At 36.3% G+C, this 17,499-nt stretch overlaps 1 protein-coding gene across 3 annotated transcripts in view; it reads left to right on the top strand.

Annotated features, from left to right (window-relative positions):
* Positions 1-17,499, top strand: part of LOC105836461 (aquaporin AQPAn.G) — a 28,794-nt gene that overhangs the window by 8,856 nt on the left and 2,439 nt on the right. For 2 of the 3 annotated variants that reach the window (XM_012680506.3, XM_012680507.3), the window contains exons 3-4: positions 3,967-4,160; positions 17,216-17,359. In XM_012680506.3, coding sequence (XP_012535960.1) covers positions 3,967-4,160; positions 17,216-17,359 — 338 coding nt within the window. Of the gene's footprint in view, positions 1-516; positions 1,948-3,966; positions 4,161-17,215; positions 17,360-17,499 lie in introns of those variants that run through there. The other variant, XM_012680508.3, reaches the window with a different exon arrangement.

The following is a 17,499-nucleotide window of genomic DNA, read 5'->3' as shown; positions in this document are numbered from 1 at the left end:
CAGTTCACTGACACACGATACCGTCCCGAAATTCGCGAACACGAGCGGGAGTAGAAAAAAAAAGAGATCCGCAAACCGACTCATTAATTTTAATATATTGCACCGATTTAAAAGACGCACGTATATTAAACTGGTTTACAAAAAGTCTCCGGCTTGGTTTCCTTAGTTATTCGACTCCGCATCTTTTTTCACTTGGTATCTCTTAACGCACCTTTAAACGTGTGCTAATCCGTCATTCTTATTAATGATATCTGCATACGTTACTTGATACTTTTCATTAGGTTTCTTTTATTTCTTGGCACCTATTATTAGGTTCTGTTCTGCAAATTGTCTATTAACGTGTCTGTTTTGCATATGCGCGCTAAAGTGATCTTCGTAAATAAACAGAAGGTGGCTTCTAAATAAATGAATAGAAGATATCTGTAACCGCCGAATGAGTAGAAGCGAACTGAAGGAAGTTGCTCGTTTTTTTTTTTTTTTTATTACAATTATAATTTCGCCGAATTATATAAGAATATAAATTGCAAATTGACGTGCGTGTTGTTGCTCGTTAAAGGTCATCTATCAGCTAAATCAGGTTTGCGAATTTATGAATGGTACCGCAAACGCGCGCGCAGATGGCGACGCGCCACGCCGCTCCATTACCTCATCGCGCGTAACGCACGTGCGTCACACGCGTCGAACGTTTACGCGTGGCACTTGTTAGCGGACAGTTTCGTGCATTTTTCTCGGAGCCTCCGTTGTCCGAAAGTGTATAATAAATACAAATTAAATCCTTGTTACGACGATTAATTGGAAGAGGTATGTACCTGAACGGAACTTGCATCTTGGTGAAAAACTGGGACGCAGAAACGCATTCTGTCTGTGAACAAAAGAGTCTCGACTCAGCCCAGACAATGCGGTGTCGAAGGACGGATGCGTTCTGTGGATTATGTCGTGTAATTAGAACATGCAATTAGAACGATCTAGAATGTATCTAGTAAATAATTCGAAATTCAAGATTAATTTTCTTTAACGGAAAAGAAGTTTAAAAAAAATTACATATTATATATATAATGCTGTGTTTAAATTATTAATTACGTAAAAATTCAATAACATTCAATCGCGAGTTTTAATTTACGAAATAAATTTATAGTGAGATACAACCTGGTAATTCTTCTTGTTAAGGCTTTTGAAATAATATTTATTTTGTAAATTATACAATTAATAATATAAATTATTTTAAACTTAATCAATCACACTTAACACTGACTGATAATTATTCTAGCGTAAGTAAAGAGTTATATATATTGTGACTTAATAAAAAACCATTTAATATAGTGACTTAATAGGATTTACATTAATTACGTGTCAAGGGCACGCGCCGCGATTACGCGATAATGTTTCGGGCAGCGCGTCCTGACGGATTGAGAGCGACAGGATCGACATTGGTTGTTGTATCCCTTCTTTGCACAAGTGCTTCTTTCTTCTTCATCTCGTTCCTCGATAAGCTTTCGAACGAACGCGGATCGCCCGCACGCTCGGCTGGGGGCCTCAGTCAAAGGAAGAGGTGACAAGAGGGGTACGCGAGCGCGCGCCTCTCGGGGAGAGAGGGAGGAGTAGAGGACCCCGCACCGCCGATCGCAAGCGATATATGAAGGCGAAACTCGCGCACGTCGCCCAGAAACTCTCTCACGTGGTGTGCACCACTCGCGGGTAGCGTAGGAAGTGCGGTCTACCGCTTTCCGTGGCTCATCGACGTGCCGGGGTGTTTTCCGAGTCTCACCCTTTCCACGTTGTGCGAATACACCGCTGTCGTCAAGGGTCGGTGAAAAAAAGGAGACCCACGTGAAGGAGGTCGTCGAGGAAGTGGAGAACGTCAATTTTTCCAGGGTGCTCGAGAGAAATTCGAAGTGGTGACTCGGGAGTGATTTCTTATCGAAGTGATCATGAGCAAACCGTGGAAAGGTATATAACTATCGAAAAGAGAGTTGAACGAAGCTTAAGAACGAATCGAGATGGTGATGAAAGATTCTTGTTAAATATTCGTGATATCGAGAGATTACATCGAGGATATTATATCGAGAATCAGGAAACGAGAATGTGCTCTAGATGGATTTGATTGATTATTCTTATCAGATCGGAGTTACATTTAAATAATTAATATTATTATAGTGTGCTGGTTCTAAGAGACTTACGTGCGTTTTATTTTCAAGGGACATACACGATTGCGATCTAATCGGGAATAGATAGAACTTTACTATAAGTGTGGAGTTAGATAATAATCTAGTAAAAATTGTTTACCGCACAGATTGATGTCGCGAAGAAATTTCATAAATATCTTTTCTAAAAATATATAAGACAAAACGAGTGTTAATTATTCACGAACGATAAGTTGATCTGAATTTCTTAAGTGTGTCTCAAGGATGTAGAAAGTTTATGCATTAGAAATTTTTTTTTAATCTTACAATCGTTTTTTATCTCAACCCTGTCGTATAAAAAGGAAAAAGTATCTATTCGATAATAATGTTACCTTCGCAAGAATGAGATTCAAGGTAGCATATGTCGTGACGATGCATGTAAGCTAAGATATGCGCCGATTGTTGGCTAAACAGTAAATTACACAGGCAAATCGCGTGCGATTCCTATCATTACGATGAAAAACACAAACGAGACGAAAGATTCGCCGTTTTTATTTACGATCTTTTCTTTTTTTAATTTGAATGCTGCTTTTGAACAAAAATTTTATGGTTTTTCTTTTCGTGGCTTTAGTTTTATTACATAAAACATTTTAAATGTTTGAGTTTTGAAAAATAGTTTGAAGAAAAAAGATTATTTTTTGAAAAAATATATTTTGGAGACTGTTGTGAATTATTTACATTTTAAAGAAATATGAAGTGTATACAATTAGTAATCAGATAAAAGAGTTATATATCAAGAAAATTTACATATCAAAATGTTAAACATGCAGTAAATTAAAAAATAAGTCACAAGTCATACAGTAAGATTAAGATTTAAGATATACTCCATAAAATTAAGAATTAACATTTAAAAATTAACGTTTATGGAATTATCACTCGCGAACGAATATTATTTCGCAATTGTCGGTCTACTTAAAAGTAGTCCGACCTCCATAGATATTTTAGGAAATTTCTCGCGATAATGTGTCGAACATGTCTTAAGTTTCATCTTTAATTAATATCAAACACATTATTTCAGACACGTTATCGCAGACGCTTTTTAATCGCGCCTTTTAATCACAACTGTAATCTACTCTACTGTACTTCAATAGGCGATCAAACACATGTTTCTAACGATATCTTGATAACGATGTAATAAGAATTTAAATACTATATAGTTTTTCTTTTGAATTTGCTCCGCCTTTTTCATTTAAATTAATTTAAGCCGCGAATTGACAGATTGAATTGAACTTTATAAGTTTTGAATAAAGAAATAGTTATGAATACTATTGTTAATAATAATATTAATAAACTAAGCTGTAAATAATAAAATATGATAATAATAAAAATAATAATAAAATTAATAAAAATTATAATTATAAATAAATTTTAAAACATTTATAGAAAATATAATTAATTTAATAGAAGAAAGAAATTACAGTCTAAATTAATAAAAAAAACTATAAAAAATTACAATTAATGATAGAGACAATCAGGTTACAAACTAAATCAATATTCTATCAACTTTTTAATTGCATTACAATTCTAGATAAATCTGTTTTTTTTTTAATTGCGCTTCTTTTAATTTCATCTCTTCTTATTTCTCTTTCACTCACCATAAATGTGCAGAAAGCGCAAGAAACGTGCGTTGTGAAATTAGACGAAAGCTAATTTTCTTAAACAAGTAGATTATGTTGTCATTGCGAAAATTGAAGTTACGAAAGTTAGACGCAGATTGATTTCCTCTCTTTCTTCAAGAAACGGATCAGATCGCAGCTGGAGTTGACTCTCCGATTTTCTTTCGCAGGCATGAAGGAGTTCGTTGGCCTGGAGGAGGTCACCAAACTCGACTTCCTGGTGATGTTGTTCGCCGAGATCCTGGGCACGTTTCTGCTGGTCCTCATAGGCTGCGCTTCCTGCATCTCGTGGATAGTGGCGATGCCACCGAATGTCTTGCACATCGCGTTTACCTTCGGCCTCGCGGTAGCAAGCCTGGCGCAGGTGAGTCATCACTGTCGTCAAAAGTATATAATGCTACAAACACAAAAATGAACAATCCCATATATAGAAGAAAATGATTAATAGTCTAATTAATAATAAAAAATGCAAACTCTAAATTTAATATTTAATTTTTTGATTTGAAAATTCTGAACTAAAAGAGTTATAAATTGAAAAATTTCGTGAATAAATTCAAAATTTTAATGCAAATTTATATCTATAACGTAATTGAAATTTATCTCATTTAATTGCGGGTTTAAAAATATAAATCAAATTTTAATTTTCTAATTTTAATCGTTAAAAATGTGATAAATATGAGTAGGTAATACCATAATGATAAATTATTAGCAAATAAGTAACCTCGCGAATACATTGCGATAAAAATTGATAAAACGGATTTATCTTTAAAATACTTTAGCGCATTGAAAAGTAGAAGTTGTGTTTTGTCAGAATTACGATGAGGTTTTCACATTTTAACCTGTTTTTCGCGGTCATTTTGTTTACTTGAGTATTCTTCTCGAAATAAGCACGAATTTATACATAAAACACAATTAAAAAATTGTGACAAGCATATATAAAGCTGTATGCCGACTACGACTTGTTCGTTACATATTTTTTTACGTACATTTTATTATGTTCCACGTAAATTCTTATCTTTGCTCGTAAATGTATTTGTATATAGATGCACATACGTTTAGCTTATTGAATTCGTCTCCTTGAATATTTTTTATTTTTTGTTTTCTGTATACTGTCTTCTGTTTTCTGTCTTATGTATACGAAAAGAGAAACACACGATTTAAAATTTAGCTTTTATTTAATTAATAATTAATTTAATAATTTACATGAACATAAACTTTGTTGCAATATCAAGTTGTGACGTTTTACATCTAAATGACAGTGGAAATTCAATATATATATATAACGTTATATTTAGCGAAGTAATGTACAAAATCTATATACAAAATACTCGTTTTAAACAGAATTACTTATAAAAATTTAATACTTCCCAGTATTACATTTTTATAAGAGATTGTAAAAAAAATTGTCGACTATACAAAAGCTGTCTTAAGCAATAATACATAAAGCAAAACATTTTTTCATTAATTACAATTTGAACGTTTTAATTAATTTGTTTCGCAAAATTTGCGAAAAATACTCTTCCAACTAGAAAAATATTGGGCGACGTAGTTTTGTAGAAAAGAAATCCGCAAAGGAACTTCGCGCAGCGGAGCCAGGAAGCGTAGCGGAGTACAGGGAGATTCTATAATAAAAATGCCGAAAAAAGAAATAGCATTATTCTCCATACGACGACATTTCAATCATTCGCTCGGGAATTTGCATTTAACGGAGAAACACACGTATAAGAAACAAGCGCGGTATCATCTCGCTTTACGTCATGATTAATACTTAATTAACATACTTCGTAGCAGTTTTAACCTTTTCTTTTTCTCCAACCGCCTCTCACGTGCGGCGGACAAAAATTAAATTGTAGATCCTACCTTGTTCGATCGCAAATTTTTTTATTGTAAAAAGAATCGCGGGCAGTATTTCGCGATCGTACTTGCGCTAATCCGCTTATGTAAAGCGTGAGGTATGTGATCCCAAACGAAATCACCGTTCCGTAAAAGTTTAAATAGGAATAGAGATAAGATAGTCACTGCGGTAGAACAAGATAATCTCCAATCACGTTCGGATCAAGATTGGATATCGTAAAGGATATGGTCGTCTGCTACGTTATATTGCGGATGATTAATTCTTATCGGTAGCGATCGTCTGAAATGCCTCATTACGAAATTACGAAATCATCATTCGAGAGTCATTTTTCTCCATTGCCATCTTCCGTAGTTTTGCGCTCTCGGCGTTTTGTACATCACATATATATCTGTTTTTATTATGCTGTTTTAACTCTCTTGTGCTTATACTTTTTGTATATTACAAATCGAAAGCAAAAAAACGTGTCGGACAGTGTATATTAAAATATATTAAAAGGCGAAAATTGATAACTAAATGTCATAACAAGAAAATTTTTAATTAATAAAGGTATCACGGTTAGATAAAACTAATCGGGATATTGACGTTCTTCTTTATTGTTTCGCTTTGCTAGCAAGCATACCCGAAGATTCTTAGAAGCGTCCAGAGGCAAATTTTCGCAACAAATTTCTCATTTAGAATTCTGCGCACTTCTACCGCGAGTGCACTCTCGATATGCGGTATTGCGTACGGTAAGTAGGGACCGTCGGTCGGTTCATTGAGACGGATAAATAGACGAGAGAAGGAACAGACGGGAGGGGAATCATCCTTAAATCGCGCTCGTGATTCGTCCTTTCGAATTCGCGGGCTGACCTCGTCCTCGAAACAGTTTATAGCGCTGTTCTGTCGACACGCGAACTTTCGGCGAGCGGCCGGCCGATTTGTGAAGAGCACTCGTGCGGCCTCCTTTGTATCAATCAGAATCCACGCGACGCGATCACGGGGCAGATGAATGGTCACCTCGTTAACTGGCTCGAACATTTTTCGCTGACGATTGTAGTCGGGCGTGGGAAGACCGTGATGAATCGCCATCTCGGACTTCGTGGACGTAGCAAAAACGAAAGTGAAACGGTCGTTGTAATTATTACTGACATTAATAAGCATCATCACAACAATGTTGGCTCCTTAATCTTACGATGTCCTTTCTCTGAGAAGGATTAATTGAAAAAGCTGCACATGTCTAAAATCAATGATCTTAGCACAGAATATATTTCTCTTGTATTTAATATCATCTAATTGATTTAACACGCCGATTAACGCAAATTTAATTATTCCCTGATTTCGAGACCAGTGACATCGATCGTCCGTTGTGCCGACCGTTTTTCCTAAGAACTCGATATATTTCCCGCTGTTGATTTGTACTCCTCTCGTGAAAGGATCGTGAACTTCGGCTTAGCCGCGGCGACGTTTTAATTGACGCACGTAGACGCACATGTGTGGGCCGCCCGGGTCTCGCGTGGTGGAAGGGTAAATAAGGCCGCTGGTTCGCCCAAGGGGGTCTAACTCCGTCCGGAGATGGTGCAACTGTGCCCCGGGGGCTTCTGACAGCCTACTCGAGAGATCCGGAGCTGGTAAGCTTGTCGAGAGAGACTAGCGCTCACTATTATTCCGATTGTGCCCAGTCGCCCTTTTGATACTTCACTTTCCGACAGCTCGCGGCGCGGATATGACCGTCCGTCTATACGATGCTGTAAAAATTGCGTGGAGAGTTCTTTCTCTTCTCCTCGCGAGAGAGGGGGCGGGGAGGGAGGCAGATAATGAGATTCGAATTCAATTTTTAATTGAGAGCGACGATTGAAGGACGCGAAAATTTACTCTTTTGAAATCTCAAGAGAATTTGATCTTTCTCAAAGTAAGAGTCTGGTAAAATTAGATTTGCGTTAACATTTTTTTAAATTGATTTTAGTTTATTAAATTTTTATTATATACAATATATTATTTTATTAATTTTTAAAATTATTTTTGTTTGAAATTCTGCAGTTGCATTAAATCAATGTTATTTTTACACTTTATATGATAAATATTATATGATAATTGCGTTGTGTATATATATGTGTATATATATGTATATGTATGTATATCATATTTAGTTATTTTTATAAAATTTTTTAGATAATTTTGAATTTAGAATATTTGATTATTTTTTTAATTTTTCTATATTTTCGGAATAAATAAATTCAAATTAATCATATATTTCTCTGAAAAATCAATGGTTAACGATGAATTTATTTTGAGTTAGAACATAAGTTGCACAATTTATTTGACAATTACGTTTTCCAGTAAAAAGTCACTTGTACTTTCTCAGATATTTCTATGTGATATGTATTCCTTTTAAACAACTTACGTCTTTGTAAGCTTTTGAATTGATGTTTTGAATACTAGAATGTTAATAAAATGATATCCTCTTTTCTTTTCAACTTTGATATCCAATTATGTCTTAATCGCGCCATAACCATCTTATAGCATCGTTTAGCCACGCGTCGTCTCGTTCAAATGGCGACTGAATCGAAAATTCTCTGCTTAAGATCTAAGACATGTTCTCGATACGATAGCTCCATTCAGAACGAGAAATAAATGCCAAAAGTCTCTTCACTCTAACGGATGGTATTGTTTTCGATGTTAGCGATCGGTTTTGCACATACCAATCGCTTTGCACAGCCGGTGTAAAGAACAAACGTTGATGACATTTGTGCAGCCGCTTATTATTTATAGCTCGGTTGTCTCTTTTTCTCTATTGTGGGATAAAAGTTATAATTTATACAAGTGCGTTATGCACGACTGATCCTCGTTCAATAAAATAGCTATTGATAGAGAAACGTTAAGTGACTTTTCTCTCAGCAGTAAGAAGAGAGAGATAGGGAGAAACTTGGACAAACGACGTATTATGTGTTGGCGCTGAAAAAATATTTGAGAGTCCGCATGTTTATCTAGATGAAATAATTGTACAAGATAATTATCGTGGATCTAGTGCGCGATGAGAGGTCGCATAGCACACCGATTGCATCAATACAGTGTGGCTTAGTATGCTCACGATTATTAAAAGAATATATCGGTTATCAAGAATTGAGATAAATCATACTGTGGTTTCTATGTATTATATATTAAATTTAATATTAATCCAATGAATGTTTAAAAATCAAATTTGGACTGAAAAATGGTGGACGTTACTTTTTATGCACATTACATCATTATTTAGTTGTAATTGAAACGTTAAAGCAATTTAATATATTTATGATTTGCACACAACACAAGGTAACACAAGACAATCTTTTTCGTTCTTTATTTAAGCTCGTTTTGTTTGTGTAATAATTCTTACGTTATAACGAGCCGTAAATAACATGAATACGCTAATATTTCTTTTAGAGATTAATACATGTTCGCGAAACGTGTATTCTTCCACGCAGCACGGGTGTTCCCTTGAGATGTAGGCTTGGCAAAAAGCATAAGAGCCGTTGTGCACGTCGTACTTTTCATTAGCTTGCGAAACTCGCAATTCGCCGCGATTAAAATCGTGCAACCTTGCGTCGCCAGCGCCATTCGTCTTTTTCTACTTCTTCGTTCATTTCAAATTTCTTTTTCTAAATTTTTTGCTTCAATTAATCTTATAAAACTAAATCAAACAAATTATTAAACATTTATAGTTCTTTTTCGATTATACATTTAGAATTTTTTCTTCATAATTTTTTTATCTAATTTAATTGTAATCCTATTTTAATTAGAGTTTTCTAATTATTCATTTTAATCAAATCTAATCAGAATAAAAATTTTCGCAAATACTGTCACCTAACTAAAATTACATAATTTTATTTTTGTTAATATAAATTTTCGATTTTTTTCTCAAATTTGAAGAAAAGTTGTTTACACAGAAAAATTTTAATCATAAATGTAATATTTATACATACGTAATTGTAACAAATACTTATTAGCAGCCTCAAAAATTTAATTGGCCAATATTTATTAATTAAAAAAAACTAAAATCTCCCTTCGACAAATCTGACAATTAACGATATTGCTGCACAACGATCCAATTGAAATTTGTAAAGGAAATAAAGAGCAGCTCGCGAAAAACGTTTGCGCAAACGTTATTATTAAAATCCTCTCGTTCATATGCAACTTCGTGCAGTTCAGCCATTCCTCATCCTGCATTCTTTTTTGCGCGGGTCGGTTAAGAATGGTGATATTAAAAAAAAAAAGAAAGAAAGAAAGAAAGGGACGTCGCGAAAGGGACGAGGTCGAAGGACGAGAGAGCGAGAGAGCGAAGAGAATGGAAAGAGTGCAGAATAAGAGAGAGAAAGAGAGAGAGAGAGAAAGGAAAAAAGGGGAAGGAGACGCAGATCTGCAAAGTCACAGTCGATCCTGTTCTGTTCGAATGCAAATCACACGCATCTCGCCCCGCATTATACGCAAATGCGCGGCTCTTCAACGTGCGAAACGAGAAGAGCGAGAGCAGCTTTGCTCTTGTGCAATGCAAGATGCAACAGCAGCGGAAAGCACAAGTCGTTGGTGTCGTTAAACGAGAGAAGAGATTCTGAAGGATCTCGTTGACAAATTGCGATTCTTAACCGATTTTATTAAGCATCTCAAATAATTATATTGATAATTAAAGTTAAAATCTAAATAAAATTCTGTTCACTCTGTCTTGACTGCTTTAATTCGCACATATTTTAAGTAATACTCGCGTAATACTCACGATAAAGTCATGAATTTTGACAGACGTTTTAGGAGAGGGAGGGGGGAGAGTCTCAACCAATCGCCAACCGACAACTAATCTCTACCAACCAACAGCCAGCAAACAACGACCTCCCAGCAAAGTTTCTTCACAATTAATTAAAAGTGTACTAGATATTTGTTATTATTACAAATTATTCTCATGTGCGCTTAAATACTTTGGAGTAAACGAAATGTTTCGATTATAAAAAATAATAATTTTTTTTCTAATATTATTAATCTTAAGGGATTTTCTCACATTTTGTTTTATTAATATTAAGGCATGAAATTGATAGTCGAATCTATCGAAATGTTGTCATCGCTTTTCCGCGACTGCTGATTAGTTCTCTGTTGCGTTAACTTCGTGAAAGGTTGTCCTCGCGGATTTAGCAAATAATAATCTATGTAGATGGTTATCTATATTAATTATTATTACAATTTATTTTTAAAAATTAAAAAATATAATAGTAAATAGCGCGAAGCGCGCATCTGGTGTCTAGTATTAATAAAAATTTCATGATTAAAAGTATTCTTCATCAAGACTAATAGAAGTACAAATTATTTTTCAAGGCGTTGCCAGCGTACATTACATCTCATTCAGTCAAATTGATGCTTGATCTATTCATGAGCTCGCTTAATTAAAATTGCATTTTAATTTAATGAAGTCAATGTAATTAGATGAATAACAACATGGAATTAGATAACGGATGCAATTAGTTGAAACAAAAAGGTTTTTTTTCGACTCAAAGGAGTGTCTCATATTATTATAATTATCCGCACGCGCAGATGATAAGCATCTGGGTTTGTTCGCATAATTGCACGAACTCAAATTTGTAACGAGCAAAAAAATTATTCTCGCCATTATTTCGCGTCTTAGATCACTCGTCTTGCCATTTTCAAAGCGAGATAGACGCGAGCAATGAGAACAATTCTTATGTTTTTTTACGTTCGTCGCATGACGTCAAATTAACGATAGCCTCTCTCTTTCCCGAGATCATCATCGATGCCTCGCTGATCACCGTTGAACTTTTTGCTTTGTAATCTTCTACCTCTTCACTCGAATCCCCCGCCAGCTTTGTGCAATACGGTGCCGTGACACGCCGCATTGTTTTCCTTCGTAAGAATTTGCATAAAACTCGTGTGCCCGCCAATATTGATTTTAGAGCCGGGCCAAGGCTTTCGGCACATTTAAGTTTCGATACTTTATTTTCTCCCGGGCGTTACGCGCAATCTTGCATCACATTTTTGCGACTCTTTTCGGTAGTTCGTCATATTTTTCAAAATTGCTCTTGCAACGATCTTGTTTAGCAAGCCATACAAAATAAAAACCGTATTTAAACAATACATAGAAAAAAATGTTAATTTAACAATCAAGCATTTATGCATTTAATTTAAACACATAGAATATTTGAACTTTAATTTAACTATTTATATATTTGACTGAAATACATAAAAATTTAATCAAGTTGAAAAATTTAGTCAAATTAACTTTTTTTTCACTGCAGATTAATTGCTTCTTGCTAATATTTAAAAAAATTATCAAATGTAATAAATTTAAAATACGAGGAACAATATAAAAATAAAATAATAGGTAAATCAGATAAATTGATCCAAAAAATCTAAAATTATAAAAGTAATATAAATATCTTCTTGAGAAATGTGCAAAAAATTTGAAAAATTTTTATATCATTTTCAACCTATCCTTCTATAACATTCGTCAATCTTCTCTGTCATGTACGTTTAAGATGGAATAAAGGAGAAATCGATAAATCTCAACATGATGCAATAGATGGAAAATGATGACTATGGTGGAGTGTGCGAAATATTTGGCGTAAGCTTTATCTAAGACAATATCTGACTCCCGCGGTAAGAGCGACGTATCCTTCGACAAACATTAGAGTCATCTTGCTGGGGGCCTTTTCGGGCCCGAGAGGGACCGCTCCCTCGTGCACGCGGAGTCGTTGCGTAAGTCAGACCCACAGGCGAAAGATCATTGTCCTACGCCTTGCAACTCGTGTGCGTCACGCAGCCCAATTACGTCTCTACACACGCAGGCCCGCACTGGAAAGGATAAGAAGAGATTGATGGACTTAGAGATTGATGGGCTTGATACTCGCCGATCGTATGCATCTTTAAATCATTTAATCGCCGATACATTGTTTAAAAAAAATTCAAGCCGCAAAACGGAAAACACGACAGTCGAATAAATTCGTTTAATTAAATAATTATATTGATTTCACAATCGCATCATAATTGTGCAATCCAAAAACAATCTCTGCAGTGTACTTTGAATTAATCATAAATTGTGATGTGCAATGTGTAAAGTAAAAGAAACGTTTGAGTGGACCTACATACAGCTAAAAATTAATTTAATTAAATACAAATACTAATATTAATAAGAGAGATTATAAGTTCTTTCAGTTGCTGTTGTCAATTAATGATCATTAATTAATTGTTAAGAAATACTATTTTTAATCGTTATCATCTTTATTGAATTTAATTTTATTAATTCTTATTATTATACATTATATATAATATATTGAAACAATTCGCGGATTAGAATTCTCTCTCTCTCTCTCTCTCTCTCTCTCTCTCTCTCTCTCTCTCTCTCTCTCTCTCTCTCTTCGAGGAGTCGCCGGATCCGATCCTGCGGCTTCGCGCTGCAGGAGTGCCGCCGACAACGTGTACAAATTTGTAACGGAACAGCGGGGCCAGACACCTTACGGTAATTACTGACAATACGCTGGCGGGGCCCATTATTTAATGCTCGCGCTCCGTCGTATTTAACTCTCGAACGAGTCGACGGACGATGATGGTCCGTCTCTCGAAAAGGAGAGAGAGACGCGTAATTTGCGTCGTAAATTTGCACGCATCTCCTCGTTAATGCTCGATCCCTCGATCCCTTCTCACGTTATTGGCGTGAAACACTTTCTCGACGTCTCAATTCTTATTTCTTCGCTACTATATTTATTATCATTATCATCTTAGGTTTCACAGCATGCTTATCATGGTCGTGTGATTTCAATCGTATAATAAAAAAAAAAAGATAATAATGCCCGACGCGACTCATCGAGATTCAAATGAATAATAATGTAATTTGCTTAATTGTACCGTGAATATATAATTGTTATCATTGTTATCAATTTATCAGTGTTACTTCACATCGTTGGTATCACACCACACAACATTTCGCTGTTGTCCAGTTTCGAAAGGGTAAAGTTGAAAGGGGTCAGCGGCTCTCGTGGGATCGAACGCTTTTTCCACTTCGCGCGCTTGTGGCTTTGAAAGTCTGTGGTTTTACTGCGAATTCGGCAGCCTTCGGCTTCTCTCCGCCGCTTAGAGATTACAATAAAAGATGAGGAGAAGAGAGACAGTAAAGTGATTCAAGGCGATCAGCTTTGCCTATCATATCCTACGAACGAGTTCGGGGACAATTCACCGCGCACGATCCTCATTGCACCTGCTCGCCGGCTAATTCGTGACGAAGCTTGAGCAACGCGTGTTACACGTGCACGCTCGTTCGCGCGAAAAAGGAACGCGGCACGTGTACATGCGACGGATATGCATCTTCAGGTTCGGATCTATTCCCGTCCGCCAAACGCGAGTTTCATCGAATCAGAACAATCCGTCGTTAATGTGCTCATGATTTCATAATTTTATTTCATTTCGATATCACATTATATATTATCAAATGGAATTGATTTGATAATAATAGAATATAATTGCATAATACCAAGTCGTTTTACATTTATCCATGCGATGATCGCTGTGCCGTCACGTCATATCGTTCTTTATTATTTCACTTTATTAGCCCTTCTTTTATTGTTGTTCATCATTTATCCTGTCACATACTTTGCGGCATCGTCCCCTTCGAATCCGATCCTGCGCGCTTCGCAGGCGGGAGCGTATGACCGCGGGCTGTGGGTCGCGAGGCCCCGAGGGCGCGAAACCGCGAGATAATTCGAGATTGTGCGATCTACCGGCGGACCGGAACGGACGTTGGAAATTAATTTTATTTTTCGTTTGACCTCTAATTTGAGAACGTTAAAGAAACCACAAGCGCGCGTGAGGCCCACGAGGAATCCAATCCCGCAAATTGGCCGAAATGACCGTCCGAAAGAAACTTGGAACGGGATTGCCACACTTCTCAATTTTGGACTTCACTTTCGGTGACGATTTAAAATCTGCATAGGCCTCTGAACGCAGCATTTGACTGAAGTAACCGTTAAAAGAAAAAAAAAACTTGGATCTTTTTATTTAATTTTTCACCGAGAGATTAAAAATCCGAGATCAGTTAAAATCTGCGTGGGCCACAATCTTCCTTTCACACAGTCGCGTTAGATTGATGTGAGGATAGATGTGCACGTGAAGCTTCGGCGAAATAAGGCCCGCCGAAATATACACGCGAATTTCGTGCGGGTGTCCGGAGGGCGGAGGGGCTCCGTTTATTACTTTTCTCGGAACAACGTCGCGAAGACAAGGCCGATGAGTCGCGGAAAGTGGCATATATAACTTTCCCTTTTAGAGCGCGCTTTAAAATGACGCGCTTTATGCGCGTCTGTATTCCATAGGGCCCAAAAACGGACCCGCGTGTCACGCGAGCACGTGTCAATTAAAGCCGTGCGACACAGGGATTTTTCATTTCGTCTGGCAACCCGCGCAAGGCCACGATACTTCGGGACTCACACACAAAAGAATCAATTCTCGGCCAAAATCTTTTATTAAGGAGACTCTCATTAAAGAGGGGCTCTCGTCGAAGTTAAAAGCGGCCGCTTCAGGGCCGCCCTGTATACTCGTTCGCGATACTTTTTCTTTCCCATCGATCGAATCTTATTGTTAAATATAGAGTTTTTTAGGCGAATTTTGAATGAACGGCGACGCAAATTCAGGATTCTTACAGATGCGTCGACGGGATCGTCGGAAATTGCGGATCGGCGTGGCGAACGATCGCGTTAACGAGGATCGAGAGAGATAAAGGGACAAAAGAAAAGAGAGAGAGAGATAGAGAGAGAACCCTTGCGTAATCGGTGGTCGGCGCATATGTGTGCCGATCGCCCGCGGCGACCCGAGACCTTGCCGGCGTGCATGAGAACTGGGCCGCGTCGGGGCCCAGCAGGTCCAAGCCGAGGGACTTAGACGAGTCCGACGACGCCGCAGAGTCTGCCGAGTCTTGCGTATCGGATTAATCCGAAGAATTACGTGATCGGGATACGTTTGCTCGCGAAAAAATGAGGCACTGCTTTCGTACCGTTTCGAGATAATTATCTGATGTATGCAGGAATTTTTATAAATCGACCGTATTTTATCGTATCTCATTATGTATGTTATTTGTAAAATAACATATATATTATACGAGGTATAAATGAATAAGTGTGAAATATTCTAAGGATTCAATTTTTCTTTTCTCGTCGATCAAACATTAAAAAGAACCTGAAAACCGATGTAGTCCGGAATTTTCATCGGACTAGCATTTTGATCGATCATGTTACATATTATTTGCAAAATGATCGATTATTATGTGTGTCGAATCTTTTTCTTTTCTCGTCGATCAAACATTAAAAAGAACCTGAAAACCGATGTAGCCCGGAATTTTCATCAGACTAGCATTTTGATCGATCATGTTACATATTATTTGCAAAATGATCGATTATTATGTGTGTCGAATCTATTATACAATTTACATCGCGTGCTATAATCAACATTATTATTAATAAATGATTATTAGGAAAATGTTTACGTTAATATATCAGATGAAAGAGTAATTTTCAAAGTGGGTTTACACGCAATTTATGTGTGCTAATTGCGTGCACACACAAATGAATTATATCGCGTTCACCTATCGCGTTTACCATCTGCTATCAATTAGCAACACGCAATGCTGCTATAAATCAAACATCGATTGTTCTAGATGCACTATATTTACGTTGTTGGCTTAAAGTATCTTATACATTAATTAACGTATAAAGGTAAACATAATATCGGCAAAACTTATAATTATATCTTTCAATAATAATAATTGTGAAATTATATATTTTTATATATTTTTATTTATCATTTGCCTTACTGTCAAATTTTGTTTGTTATTTTATTTTATTATCTGGATTAATTTATGTACGATGTCGTATTATAGTCTTTGCGTCTTTGCTGAAATATATTCGCAAAATATATACAGACGTTCCTGCAAAAAATATATCCAATTATCTACGAGAAGGTCGGACGTGCTCGAGATCGTCTTGAATCGTATATGCGATCTTTGTGTAATTACACGCCGGATACGTAAGAGAAATTTACAAGTAACAAGTACAGGCGTAACATACGATGCGGGATTGTCAAAACGCCGTGGCGACGTTGATCGTTAAGAAACTGTCCGAGAGAAATTTGAGAAATGAATTTTGTCTCTCTTTCTCTTTCTTTCTCTATAGTGGGCGTGAGACTGAGCGATTACGAAAGAGGCTTTAGAAATTTTCTCACGGTCTGGGTTTTATTGGTCGCAAGCTCGCCGATCGAGAAGTGGATCGTAAACCGCTCCCGTAATAGTCTCTAATAGAAGACATAACAATAGCGTAACATAATCGTAATCGTAACCAAAGACAAAGACCGAGAAAGTAGCGATCTATAAAGTTATCAATGTGAAGATTACGACAAAAAGTATCTTATTTCCTGATCTATGCATTTCAATCTATATGGATTATAATGTAACTGTCATTAACGTTAATGCTGTAATTAATATTATAATTATTTTATATTAAATTTTAATTTTATTTAAGAGAGATTATAAAAATTTGTTAACAATGTCGTGTACTTTTTTTCTACTTCTCTAGGCTCTGGGTCCAATTTCCGGCTGTCACGTAAACCCGGCTGTGTCGCTCGGTCTGTTGATCAGCGGAAATTGCAGTCTTCTCAAAACCATTTGTTATATGGTCTGCCAATGTTGCGGTGCTATTGCGGGATCCGCTGTTCTCAAGGTACCGTAAAATTCAAAGTTTCCCGCAACTCTTTATTTTTTTTTTCAAAAGAATTCATCTAAATCTTATATTTATTAATTTCAAAATCAATTTTCTTATCTTCCAAAAACATTCGCGAAAAGTAGAAACGTGAAGAAATG

Source organism: Monomorium pharaonis, chromosome 11, assembly GCF_013373865.1.
Source record: "Monomorium pharaonis isolate MP-MQ-018 chromosome 11, ASM1337386v2, whole genome shotgun sequence".
Lineage (NCBI taxonomy): Eukaryota > Metazoa > Arthropoda > Insecta > Hymenoptera > Formicidae > Monomorium > Monomorium pharaonis.
The sequence above is the reverse complement of the archived record's forward strand: the minus strand, read 5'-3'. Positions and strand labels throughout refer to the sequence as shown.